General features: G+C 34.9%; 1 protein-coding gene across 1 annotated transcript in view; it reads left to right on the top strand.

Moving 5' to 3' along the window:
• Nucleotides 1-13,301, top strand: part of Col4a5 (collagen type IV alpha 5 chain) — a 193,793-nt gene that overhangs the window by 162,164 nt on the left and 18,328 nt on the right. Inside the window, exons 38-41 of the mRNA XM_057759380.1 lie at nucleotides 1,301-1,381; nucleotides 2,612-2,710; nucleotides 4,127-4,177; nucleotides 5,386-5,571. Of these exons, the coding sequence (XP_057615363.1) occupies nucleotides 1,301-1,381; nucleotides 2,612-2,710; nucleotides 4,127-4,177; nucleotides 5,386-5,571 (417 nt within the window). The remainder of the gene's footprint in view (nucleotides 1-1,300; nucleotides 1,382-2,611; nucleotides 2,711-4,126; nucleotides 4,178-5,385; nucleotides 5,572-13,301) is intronic.

Genomic DNA, 13,301 nt, shown 5'->3' with positions numbered 1-13,301 from the left:
ACACCACGGAAAGCTCTCACAAATTACCTAACTGGGGCTCATAAGAGCTCACAGAGATTGAATCAACAACCAGGGAGCCTGCATGGAACTGACCTAGGTACTCTGCATATGTGTTACAGTTATATGGCTTGGTTCTGTTGTAGGGCTCCTGACAGTGGGAGCAGGGGCTATCTCTGACCCTTTTACTAGCTTTTGGGAACCTATTCCTCATACTGGGTCACCTTGCTCATGAGGAGGTGCTTAGCCTTATTGTAACTTGATACGCCATGTCCTGTTGATACTCATAGGAGACCTGCCTTAACAGAAATGAAGGAGGCAGGTGTGGATTGGGAGGTGGGAACAAAGGGAAGGTGGGGGAAAGATTGAGAGGAGAGGAGGGAGGGAAACTGTAGCCAGGGTGTAAAATAAATAAATAAAATTATAAAAAGTACAAAGACAATAACTTCAAATGAAGATAATTGATAGATTTAATTTAAACAAAATTTAAAACTTTATTCACCAAGGAAGACCCTTAGAAAAATAAGCAAAAATGCTACAGATTTAAAACTATTAGCATATTGGACAGCCTGAAACCTGACATAAATAACTCCTATAAATTAATAGGAAGAAGTATAATCCAAATTTTAAAAACGAGGAAAACTTTGAAGTGGTAATTTCACAAAGTAATACATACTGATGGCCAGTTAGCACATGAAAAGGTGACCAATCTCATTAACCATCGAAGTAAACACATTAAAATCACATGGCTAACACTGGGATTGGTTTTTTTAATAATTGATATTAAAACATAGATTGACGTAGATCTGGAACAACTGACTTTCACATATGCTGCTGTTCTATGTCTAAAATAGCTTTTCAGTGTTTTTTTAATATTGCACAAAACAAATCTCACTCTGACCCAGAAATTCCACTCTTTACCATTTACTCAAGATAAAGACATATGTCTACAAAAAAAAAAGCTATGTAAAATATCCCTAGTTACTTTGTTAATTATACCTGAAACCTGACAGCAAAATCTTGTCCAACAAGAGATGACTGGATATAAAAGCAAGTATTGAATGAAGTGCTAAAAATTTTATTACCAGTAAAATATTTCTGTAGTTACCTTTATACTTATGAATATATAATAATATTGACTTCTGTCAAATTAGTTGAAAATTATCCAGCAATCATCAACATCTTTTGGATTCATTTTGGTCTTTATTATTTCAGTGCTAGTACTCTAAATTTAAGCTTGAATTATAGCTCATAAAGCAATGTGTTTATTTTGTTAATTGTTAAACTGGGCTTTTTATTCTAGGAACCCCGGGGCTTCCTGGACCAAAAGGTATGAGTGGTCCTCCTGGTAACCCTGGCCTCCCAGGAGAGCCTGGTCCTGTAGGTAAGCATGAAAAATGTCATCCTTTAAGACTATGGTTTTTCATAGTCAGTGTGGGGAGGTCAAATCTTGTTCTACTGTGAGCATTTCCAAGAAAAAGGAATGTGGTGCTCATCTGCTTGTCATTGCATAACTGAATAAATAACTTCTCATTTAAAAATTGCCAAATTGAGCTGGTCTGTGGTGGCGCACACCTTTAATCCCAGCACTCAGGAAGAAGAGGCAGGAAGATCTCTGTGAATTCGAGGCCAGCCAGGTCTTCAAGAGCTAGTTCCAGGACAGGAACTACCAAAGCTACACAAAAAAACTTGCCTCAAAAAAAAAACTATATTTAAGTAGGCATTGTTGTTTAGGCACACATTTTCCAAGGAGAATAATTCTCTCTAGAAGGGTAAATTCTAGTAATATTTTTACTTAATAACTTTTAAAGTAAATCCCTTGTCTTCCCTATGCCTATGAAGCACACATTTTCCTTTGAATGTTTTAGATAATGAGTTATTAGATTATTTCTTATGGTCATCATTTCCTTTCTTTTTTTATTCTGGAAGATTTTATGATTTCTGCTAGACAGTCATGATGTATGCCTTTAATCCCAGAACTTGAGAGACAGAGGAAGGCAGATTTCTGTGAGTTTGAGGCCAACGTGGTCTACAGAGCTAGTTCCAAGACAGCTAGGGCTACACAGAGAAACCTTGTCCTGAAAAAAAAATAGATTTCATGATTTCAAGGAGTAATTCAGAAGCACTTTAATATTTTGTTTTTTTTTCTTGACTATGTGAGTGTGCATTGTGAACGTATGTGCTCAGGAGAATACAGATGTCACGCCGCTGGAGCTAGAATTACAGGTGGTTGTGAGCCACTTGGCTTGAATGTTAGGACTAAAACTCAAGTCCTGTGGAAGAACAGCAAGCTCCCTTAACAGCTGAGCCATCTCTCCCGCCCACTTTATTACTTTTTGTTTGTTTTGTCATTTGTTTTTTACCAGACAGGTTTTCTCCATGTAGCCCTTAATGTCATAGAACTCACTTTGTAGACCAAGCTGACCCCAAACTCATAGAGATCCTCCTGCCTCTCTCTCTTCCCAGTGCTGGGATTAAAGGTGTGCATGCACCACCTCACCTTGCTCTACTTTGTTAGTTTTAGAGAGAATTGTTTGGCACTTTAATATGAAGATGGGGAAGGATGTGGAAGGAAGTTAAAAGGGTCAATATAATCTGTTGTGCTATTGTGTAGGTGGTGGAGGGCGTCCTGGGCCACCAGGACCTCCTGGTGAAAAAGGCAAGCCAGGTCAAGATGGCATTCCTGGACCAGCAGGACAGAAGGGAGAACCAGGTATTATAGCTTTTCATATTTTTCTAATTTTATAATTTTCTCCTGGTATGCTCTGATTAGACCTTTCATAGCTACAGGAAAACTCTGTCTTCCTTATTATCTTCTAAGGTATCACACATTTTCCACTTCCAAATTAGCTTCTTCCTTGGCATCCTGAAGATACTAGTCATGTTTGTTGAACAGGTTGCTTTTCCCTAAAGGAAAAAAAAAAGTTTTAAATATTGTTCATTTGCTTTTCCAACAAGAACTGACCCAGAAATTTTTAAATTTCTTCTTCTTTGTTCAATCTGTACTTTATTTATGTATTTTGATTTAAGTATACAAAGTATGTCTGTCAGTCACAAGAAGCAGAGTGTGCATGTATATGGTTTTCAGTTTTTCAAAACGCCTGGGGATTGACTTTAGGTCATCAGTCTTGGTGGCAAGTGCCTTTACCTCCTGAGCCATCTTGCCAGCTCTGTAGTTTTTCCTTTATAATGCAACTGGCAAATATCAAGTGACGATATAGAGTGATAACTTAAAGAGTAAGCCTATACCCATGTCCAAAAACGTTTGTCTGTTTTTTCTATATGTCTGAGTGCTTTGCCTGCATATATGTATATGTACCATGTTGTAGAAGGAGCTGCGGGCTGCGTTCCTGCCACCCAGTTCCTGGCTGCCTGGCTAGCTTATGCCCCGAAATAACAACACACAAACTGTATTCTTTTAAACACTGCCTGGCCCATTATATCTAGCCTCTTCTTGTCTAACTCTCACATCTCGCTTAACCCATATTAATCTGTGTAGCACCACGAGGTGGTGTCTTACCAGGAAGATTCTAGTGTATGTCCATCTTGGGCTGGAGCTTCATTGCGTCTGACCTAGAGAGGAGAGGCATGGCGTCTGCCTCACTTCCTCCCAGCATTCTGTTCTGTCTACTCCACCCACCTAAGGGCTGGCCTATCAAATGGGCCAAGGCAGTTTCTTTATTAACCAATGACCTCCCTCCATCACCATGTGCATGCCTTTCTATCCTTAGAGGACAGAAGAAGGTGCTAAATCCCCTAGGAGTTACAGATGGTTGTGAACCACTGTTGTGTGGATTGGAAGAACCAAACTCAGTTTCTCTACTGCTGAGCTGAAACTAGTCTTCTTACGTTAGAATTGTTCTATGTTAGAAGTCCGTCTTCAGGGACTAGGCATGTAACTCAGTGGTAAAGCATGTTCCTAACATGCAGCCCCTAGGTTCTGTCTGTAGCACAAGAAAAGAAGGGGTGGGAAGGACAGAAGAAAAGGAAGGGAGTGAGAGAAAGGGGATAATGAGAGAGGAAATTTTAAAAAATTAATTTTCAGCATGTTTGATATACATAACACATATTAGAAACCTCAACAATCAATTACCTATTTGAAATTATCTCTATTTTTGTACCCTAACAGGTCAACCAGGCTTTGGAATCCCAGGACCTCCTGGACTCCCAGGACTTTCTGGTAAACCTTAACAAAACAAGTAATATCTACCTGTAAAATGAAAATATTCCCCAGTCCATTTATTTTTTATCTCTACCATTTACTATTATAAAATGCATCTGAATATTCAAAAAAACCTAAAGCTCAATTTACCTTTATAATATTTCTCAATGCTACTTAATATGAAGTGTTGTGTTAACAAAAATGACATCCTTATGGAAAATTCAATAAGTAGCCTTTCATTCCTGTCATAAATGCTGAGGACGTAATATAGAAAAAAGATGAAAATTGTAGGAAATTTAGAAGCTTTCATTTATTCAGAAACCCACTTTTTTCTCTCTGTAAAAACAGTATCGGAGTAACATATAAGACATTTCCATAGAAATATGTACCAATGATAGAAATGTTTCTTGAAAACTCATCTAAGAGCTAAGCATGGTGGCCTATATCTGAGGCTGAGGCAAGAGGATAGTACGTTGTATTCTACCCTTGAATATCTAGATTTCCAGTCAGCCTGAGCTGGCATTATTTCTACCTGGCAAGAACTGAGGTGGGGGAGGGAATATGTATGTTTGGATACATGTCTGTCTTCTTTCTCCAAATGTAATCTTAAAATAAGCACTAAATAGTTAACATAAATTTGAATAATTGCAGATTTGTATGTTGATATTCATAAAAGCTTTTCTCACACTAAAATTATATCTCCTATAAATTTTAGTATTTTTTTCATGAAAAGTGCTGCTTTAATTTGCTACTGTTTTATGGCTCTTAAGTATTCGTGTTTTATAATAAAATGTTAAGAGCAGATTGTCTAGATTGTGATTATAAACCTTTAATATCATGGTCTGAATATAACAGCAGCCATTGAATTTCATTACTCTCAAAATTAGACCCAAAGTGTTAAACAGTTTTTGTATCCATCTTGAACCAATTCTTGAAGATACTTAATGCTTTTTATATCTTGTCTGTCTTATTTTGCTCATAACTAATGGTCATGTGATCATTGTTCTATGTCCTAATACAAAGGATACCTTTTAGGATGCTGTCATTATTTCTGCATTGCTAATAAGTACTTATGGTGACAGATACATGGTTTTAATATAGAGAATATATTTTGCATGTGTTTGAAATTAGTGAATTTCATTAGCTTATCAAATATATGACTTAAAGACCATCTTATAATTCAGCATTTAATATTGTTTACTATATCACTAATTTTATTTCTACAGGTCAAAAGGGTGATGGAGGATTACCTGGCATTCCAGGAAATCCTGGTCTTCCAGGTTCAAAGGGTGAACCAGGCTTTCAGGGATTCCCTGGTATGCCAGGTCCCCCAGGTCCTCCTGGTTCTCCTGGTCCGGCTTTGGAAGGTCCAAAAGGAATCCCTGGGCCTCAAGGGCCTCCTGGGAGACCAGGTATGATCATGTATGGTACAGAAAATAGTCTGTTTACCAGTTTGTGTAGTTCATTTTGCTGCCAGGTTATTGTTTTCAGGGTTTTAGAATTTGTCACATGAGAACTCCTTATAAGAAAAGAGCTTGGTTCATACCTAGCTCATTCTACTATACATGTTCTTTTTAGTAATGCATATATTATTTACTCAAAATTCCAGTATAACAAAACAACTTAAATGAAAAGAAGGAAAAATGGTGGTTATGTTAGTATTGTTATTAATGATAAAAGTATATGAATAACCTGGCATCAAAATGCAATCTACATTTTGTAATGTAAGCTTCTCAGCATGTCGTCACAGAAATCATTCTAGTGATCACCAAATACATGCTTGTGTTCCATACCAGAAGCTGTTGCTATGGTTCTGTCACATGATCAGCGGATATCACGAGGCACAATAAAAAACTTGATCTCTAGGAACTGGGCAATCAAATTTATCTTTAGCTTCACAGCATGATCAGTTTGATAATCTCTTCATACCTCATTCTATACCTTGCCTTTCCTCTGCCCACTCTTTAATCGATCCATCTTGCATCCACGGTTCACAGTTTCATTTCGTGTCTGTGCTATGTCCTTCCATTCTATTAATTGGGAAATGTTCATTTTCACCCCAGGTTAACGCTGCTGAGCCCAGTTGCTGGTGATAGGTTATTAAGAGATTTAAGGGGCTTTTATATTCACTTTTTTCTAGTAGCTGAAAATTTGGCCGTCTTTTTTTTTAAAGAAGAGAAATTTGAGATAGAAAGAAATCAAGCGATTGTCCTTTTGATGTTTGAAAGTTCTTAATTCTTTTTTAAAGTGTACCTTAAAATGAAAAATTACATTTAAATTACAATAAAATTGTGAGTTAGTTGGACTTGATTTCACTGACATGTGCCCAAAAAACATGAATTAGACATTATGTACCGGATTCAGAGCACCGTTTTCAAAGTCAGATTTAATGTGAGTTGGCTTGACTGTTCCTAGATGGTGTTGCTTTTCCTTTGCTTACTACTAAAGAAAGCCAGCAAAAAATTCTCAGCCACATTAACTGTCTTGCATGCAATATAACTTGCTTTGTTTGTATGTCATAATTCAAATAAACCAAATATTGTCCTTTTCCATTCTAATTAGCACTGTGGTAATTTGTTACTAGGAATGGAGCTCTCTGATGGACATTCCTTTAAAATAATAACAGAAAAGCAGTCATCAGAAACATGCTTTTGCAATAACTATTTTAAAAGAACAATCAAAGTTTTTAGAAGAATGCATATCTAATGAGTGATTTCTTGATTTATTTATGAACTACAGATCCAAAATAAATTTTTAAACCAGTTTCTCTTAGAATTGAATGTTGAGCCTAGCTTGTAATAATGAACATCATTTTTGAACTTTTAAACTATAGTGTGTGTACAATGTACAATTTTCACTTTAGCATTAATACTAAATGGAGATAATTTGGTTTATATGAGATGCATAAATATGGACTTTCAGAGTGTTCTATTATTAAATTCAACTTTAACTTGAAAGTATTTAGTATAATGCTTTAGTTTCTTGATGTTTCTAACAGTTTTGATATTTTCCTTTTCGTTAATGATGACATTGGGCCTTGGTGAACTTCCGTCTCTACCCAGGTCCTCCAGGTTAGCTCCTTAACTTCACAGTAGTAACTGCATGGATTGGGAAATTTTACCTATGTATTTTTGTACATATATTATGCATTTGTATATATACATGTATGTGACTGTTTGTATTTATACCTAATGTTTTTAAGTTTTTAAATAGATTTTAAGAACATATGCCAATTCAATTTTTAAATGGTGGCTTGGACCTAAGTTGTGAGGAAATTGTGGATACCAATATTTCTCTCAGAATGGCTCCACATTATCTAATTAGGAAAATGAGCTAAATTAAATGCTTCAAAATTCATATGTCTGGGCCATTTTAATTGAAATTTTATAGTACTCAATTTTGTCAAAAATGCTTTTCTTTTTGTAGACTATATTTTTTATTGTTTCCTTATAAACTTTTAATGCAATGAAGCTAAACTTATTCAAAAAGGCATTTTAAAAATAATGTGGATTATCATATCGTGCAGATAATATAATCCTTGATTGCCTAAAAACACACACACAGAGACTTTTATAAGGTTTCAGACATCTTCACATTTTGACTTGTCACATATTTCTAAATATTTGTTTTTATTTTGACTTATGAACACATTTGTGTATTCATGAGTGGGAATGTGCACACACATGTCATTTTCTTATTTTTAGGAAGGAAGTGAAGTGGAGATAAAGTACAGGTACCCACTAAGGCCAGAGGCATATAACTCCCCTGGAGCTGAAGTTGTGAGCTGCCTAATATGGGTACTGAGAACTGAACTTGGGTCCTCTGCAATGTGTGCTCTTAATCGCTGAGCCATCTGTTCAATCCTTTGTCACATATTTTAAATTGCACTGCTGTGAAGAAGTGGTACGCATAAATAAAAAACCTCAATGCCACCAGCACAGAATAAAGGCTCACAATAATATACATGCTCATCACTCAATATGCAAACAAACTCGTCAAAGATAGCTGGACATTGTGGTGCATGCCTTTAATCCCAGCACTTGGAAGGCAGATACAGGTAGATCTCTGTGAGTTCAAGGCCAGCCTAGTCTACAATGTGAGTTCCAGGACAGCCAGAGCAAACAGAGAAACTTGGTCTCAAAGCAAACAAGCAGACAAAAACAAACCCAAAAGCAAGCAAATAAAAATACAGTAAAGAAAAATTACCAAAAGTCACCTAATGGGGAAAAAAAACTGTGGATTTCTAATTTTTTTTAATGTGTACCTACTCGGGAATGAAAAATATTTCATGTATTTCAATGTATTTATTATTTTTTAAATTAAACCGGCATTTTGTCATTTTTAGAAAGGAAGTAAAGTGGAGATAAAGTATCATCCTGAAGTCTAGCTTTTGAGAATGGGGAGTCCTTTTTTTTTTTCGAATAAACTAAAAACTCAGTTTGTGGGGGAAGCCATGAATCTCTATGTAAATTTGATTATTCCCACACCAACCCATACATATGTACATTTGTTCATACATAGACACATGCACAAAATATTTTATGTAAAAGAATTTATTTACTAAGAATGTTTTATTGTTTTTATCAAGCTATATATTTTTCTCCACTCCCCTTTCTTTCTCTCCCCTCCCCTTCTACCCTCTCCCATGATGCCCACACTCCCAATTTACTCAGGAGATCTTGTCGTTTTCTACTTCCCATGTAGATTAGATCTACGTATGTCTCTCTTACGGTCCTCATTGTTGTCCTGGTTCTCTGGGATTTGTAAATTGTAGGATGTTTTTACTTTGCTTTATATCTAAAAGCCATTTATGAGTGAGTACATATGATATTTGTCTTTCTGGGTCTGGGTTACCTTACTCAATATGATGTTTTTTAGATCCATCCATTTGCCCACAAATTTCAAGATGTTGTTATTTTTTTCTGTTGTGTAGTACTCCATTGCGTAAATGTACCACATTTTCCTTATCTATTCTTCGGTGAAGGGGTGTTTAGGTTGTTTCCAGGTTTGGGCTATTACAAACAATGCTGCTATGAACGTAGTTGAGCACATGTCTTTGTGGCACAATTGAGCATCCTTTGGGTGTATACCCAAAAGTGGTATTGCTGGGTCTTGAGGTAGGTTGTTTCCTAATTTCCTGAGAAATTGTCATACTGATTTCCAAAACAGTTGTACCAGCTCGCATTTCCACCAGCAATGGAGGAATGTTCTCTTTACCCCACAACCTCTCCAGCATAAGTTGTCAGATTTTGGCCATTCTTAAAGGTGTAAGATAGAATCTCAGAGTTGTTTTGATTTGCATTTCTCTGATGGCTAAGGATGTTGAACATTTCCTTAAGTGTCTTTCAACCATTTTAGATTCCTCTGTTGAAAATTTTCTGTTTAGGTCTGTACCCCATTTTTATTGGATTATTTGTTCTTCCAGTGACCAATTTCTTGAATTCTTTGTATATTTTGGAGTTCAGCCCTCTGTCTGATGTGGGGTTGGTGAAGATCTTTTCTCATTCTGTGGGCTGCCGTTTTGTCCTGTTTTACTAGGAATTTTTTATAGATGGAAGATGGCAAAACATTTTTCCTTTTAGTCTTATTTAGCTTGTTGTGATTTTTGTTTGTTTGTTTTATTTTTAACATTGTAACGAAAGCAAAGCACATGGTCAACAAGATAAAATGGGGACCTTGGGGGAGGATTGAAAGAGGAGGGGAGAGGCAGGGAGGGGAGCAGAGAAAAAATGTAAAGCTCAATAAAAATAAATTAAAAATGTAAAAAAATAGACACTGAGTGTGATTTAATTATCAACAGGATAAGAACAAAATTAGGTGGTATTTTGAAGCAATTTTGACTCCTACTTAACTTGCCTAGAATTCTGCTGCTTTGATCACATATTGGACTACCAGCTAGGATTTTTTTTTTTCTGAAACACTAGAATATATTTAAGAAAAAAGAGAAAAATAACCATATTGCTTTAAAAACCAATTTAATAATTTCCCATTTGTTAAATATGTTCAAATTGTAGTTATTGAAATCTAGCCTCTGTGATGTTTACTCTAGGCGAAGAAAGCAACTTTAAGAGGGCTTTAGAATTAAAACATACTAGTTGACTCTATAATTTAACATCAGCAATCACCACCTTATATATAAGACTATGGTTTTATATATGATTTCTTTTTCAGTTAAATTTAATTAAGTGATTTGAAGAACAGTGGATTGAGGCCTTGTACATAAAATTGACTTGGCATATGACTCATTAAAATGTAACCTTTCAGAAAATAAAGTCTTAGAAGTTTTGCTATGATGTGGTCCAAAGATCCCCTTGCTGATGAACTATTAAGATGTCTTACATCAATAAGATATCTTTCTGAGTATTCTTATTATCAGGTTCTTCTACATCAAATATGCATATAAAATATCTTTCCTATGAATTATACTAAGTGACAATTCTAATCTAGGTATTTGGTTAAGTTGTTATATGTGTTTTGGAGACTATTTAAATAAATAGAAATGCATTTTTCTACATTTCAAATTCTCAAATGATTTTAAAGCTCTGGTTTTAATCATCATTGTTTTCTTTTAGCATCTTGCACATGTCGGACAGTAGTTTTATATTTCAAAATTGACTTTGATCCTTATGTAAACCTGTAAGGAGGATAGTGTATGCAACACTATTCTTGTTACATTCAGAGACTGAACTGTCCAGAGTAATTTTGTAACTAAATAGCAGAGTCAAGAGGAAGTTCCAAGGTGTTTTAACACCTAGAACTCAGGGGTCTAGCACAATTTATTCTCTCTAATATCCAATGTTTATAAATCATAGCAAGAACTCTAAGAAAAAAGAAACCGTGTTTATAGTCAATTAACACTAACCAAAGAGTGCTCTTTTGTAGACTCTAGTATTTTATGTAATTACCTCCCTTTAAATGGTGAATAGTCTGATAATATGTGCATTAAGTAATAATTTTTTAAAGTTGTTGTCATACTTTAAATGGCTTGGGGTGGGGTATTGCATGCTAGAATATCTTAAAGTACCCCTTCACTAATAGACTTCATATCATTGGAAAATTCAGATATTTGTTTTTATGTTCAATGGCTTTTTATGCTTAAGTACTTATTACAAATACTAATTTATAAAAGAAGGCCTCTTGATTTATTATAAAAAGTTAAAATGTGAATTTATGAAACAGTATTTGAATAAGACAAAAGTACAATTAACAATGGTGTTCCCTGGTTTTTATTTTTCCACTGAGTCACAAGTGAGCTTTGTAATCAAATTTTTGCCTGTGATGTTTTGAAAGTTAACTGTTATCATATTGAGTCACTCTGAACATCCAAATAAGTTTTCATTTCACGTTTTTATTAAAGGATGGCAGAGCTAAGATATGCCTAAATATTTATTCACAGTTACCTCTTTGTTAAAGGGAAAAAGAAAGAAGGCTCTTGGTGAAGTGGTACTATCTTGTCAATTTGAATGTTTTCAGCAGCTTAACTTTTAGAAGTGCATAGTAGTATAATAATGTTAACATAGTCTCTTAAATAGAGCCCTCCATTAAATTAGTGACCAACAGCTTATTCTCTAGAATAAGCTCTATGTGAAAAAGATTTTTTTCTCTCTATTTCTGAATGGGTCTGTTTGCATATTGATTGTGATGTAGGTATAAGAAATGCTGACAAAGGGGATTGTTGTTTAACTTGTTCCATAATGTGAACCACTTCTAACTCATAATCTTATTTTGTACTGTGTGGTGTCTGACACTGCTAACATCGATCTTTGGGCTTTGGTGAACTCTGATCTTCCCAGGTTTCCAAGGTTAGACTCTTCACTGGTCAGTTATCTCTCTTTTTTTAAATACTTTATATATTTGATAAGAGAAACGCACTTTATTGCTGTAATTCAGAAATCATTGAAAAGTAATGTTATCCTTAAATACTACCCTATTGGGTCTTGGCATTTTGGAGAAGGTAATATGACGTATTTACTGTTGAGTTTGGAATAATATCAGATCTTTGTGATTCGATTGTTTGTAATAGATTCTTTTATGTAAATAAATGGTGAGTTTTAATTAGATATGCAAACACAGTCACATTGTAAACTGCAAGATATTTATTTAAGCAAGCATCTACATAATTTCCAGTACCTGAATATGGACTTTATGTTTTTATAATTCTTTTTGCCCAGAATTGCCCTGAGTTGTGTGTTCAAGGCTGTTTACAGTAATAGAGGAAGGAAGCTATAGTATACAGTTAAAATTAAATTCCTATGTCCTTACTATGTCATTAACTTAATTTTTGGAGACAGTACAAGTGCCAGGTCTGAAATGACATAAAATTCCTGTTATTTTATTTTAGTTGAGAAAAGAGTAGTGCCTCTTCATCAAATGATGCAGCCTGTTAGAAACTTCAGAGAGGTGGCAGTCAGGTGTTCAGTTTTCCCATCTGAAATTTTTACTCATCATTGTCATTTGGTTTTCAGAGCTCATTTAGTTTTTACTTAACAGCCCAATTTTCTACCAGACTTCTAGTCTAAATTGGGCAAATTACCATGTTGGTTTAGAAAAGCTTATTCAAGGGTATTTGAGCTAAGCAGATGTGGTTTTCTTTTCGAAATACAAAGTACCCCCAAACCTTTCTTTAGAATGGGGAAAGGCACTTTTGTGATTGTGGTGTCTGCATGCCAAGATAAGGTAATTGTGTGATTTAAGTTTTCTAAATGTGAAAATTAATTACTGTTTTATCATGAACTTGCTTCCTCTTTGTCATAGTCAGATAAATGACACTTTATGAAATCACTTGAAAAATCCTTAAAATGTTAAAAAAAACTTGTAAGATTCATTCTTCTCTTTGATTTTACTACTAATAATGTAATAGCAACCATAACTACATAAATATCAACATTTCGTGGTTCTTACTATTTGATAGGCACTGAACTAAGTAATTTTTACCTGCTATTTCATTTAATCTTTCCCAATATCAGGTGAAAGCTAAGGCCATTTTTTTGTTTCTATTTCATAGAAGAAATTGAAGCTGAAAGGATTAATAATTTTGTTAAGGTCAAAGAGCTAAACACTGATGGAGCTGGATTTGAACCCAGCATTGTAATTTCTGTATCCAGTTTTTCTTATCACTGTGGTAGTCTTTCTCACCAGTATA

The sequence above is a fragment of the Chionomys nivalis genome, chromosome X (assembly GCF_950005125.1).
Source record: "Chionomys nivalis chromosome X, mChiNiv1.1, whole genome shotgun sequence".
NCBI lineage: Eukaryota > Metazoa > Chordata > Mammalia > Rodentia > Cricetidae > Chionomys > Chionomys nivalis.
This window is presented reverse-complemented; position numbering and strand designations above follow the sequence as displayed.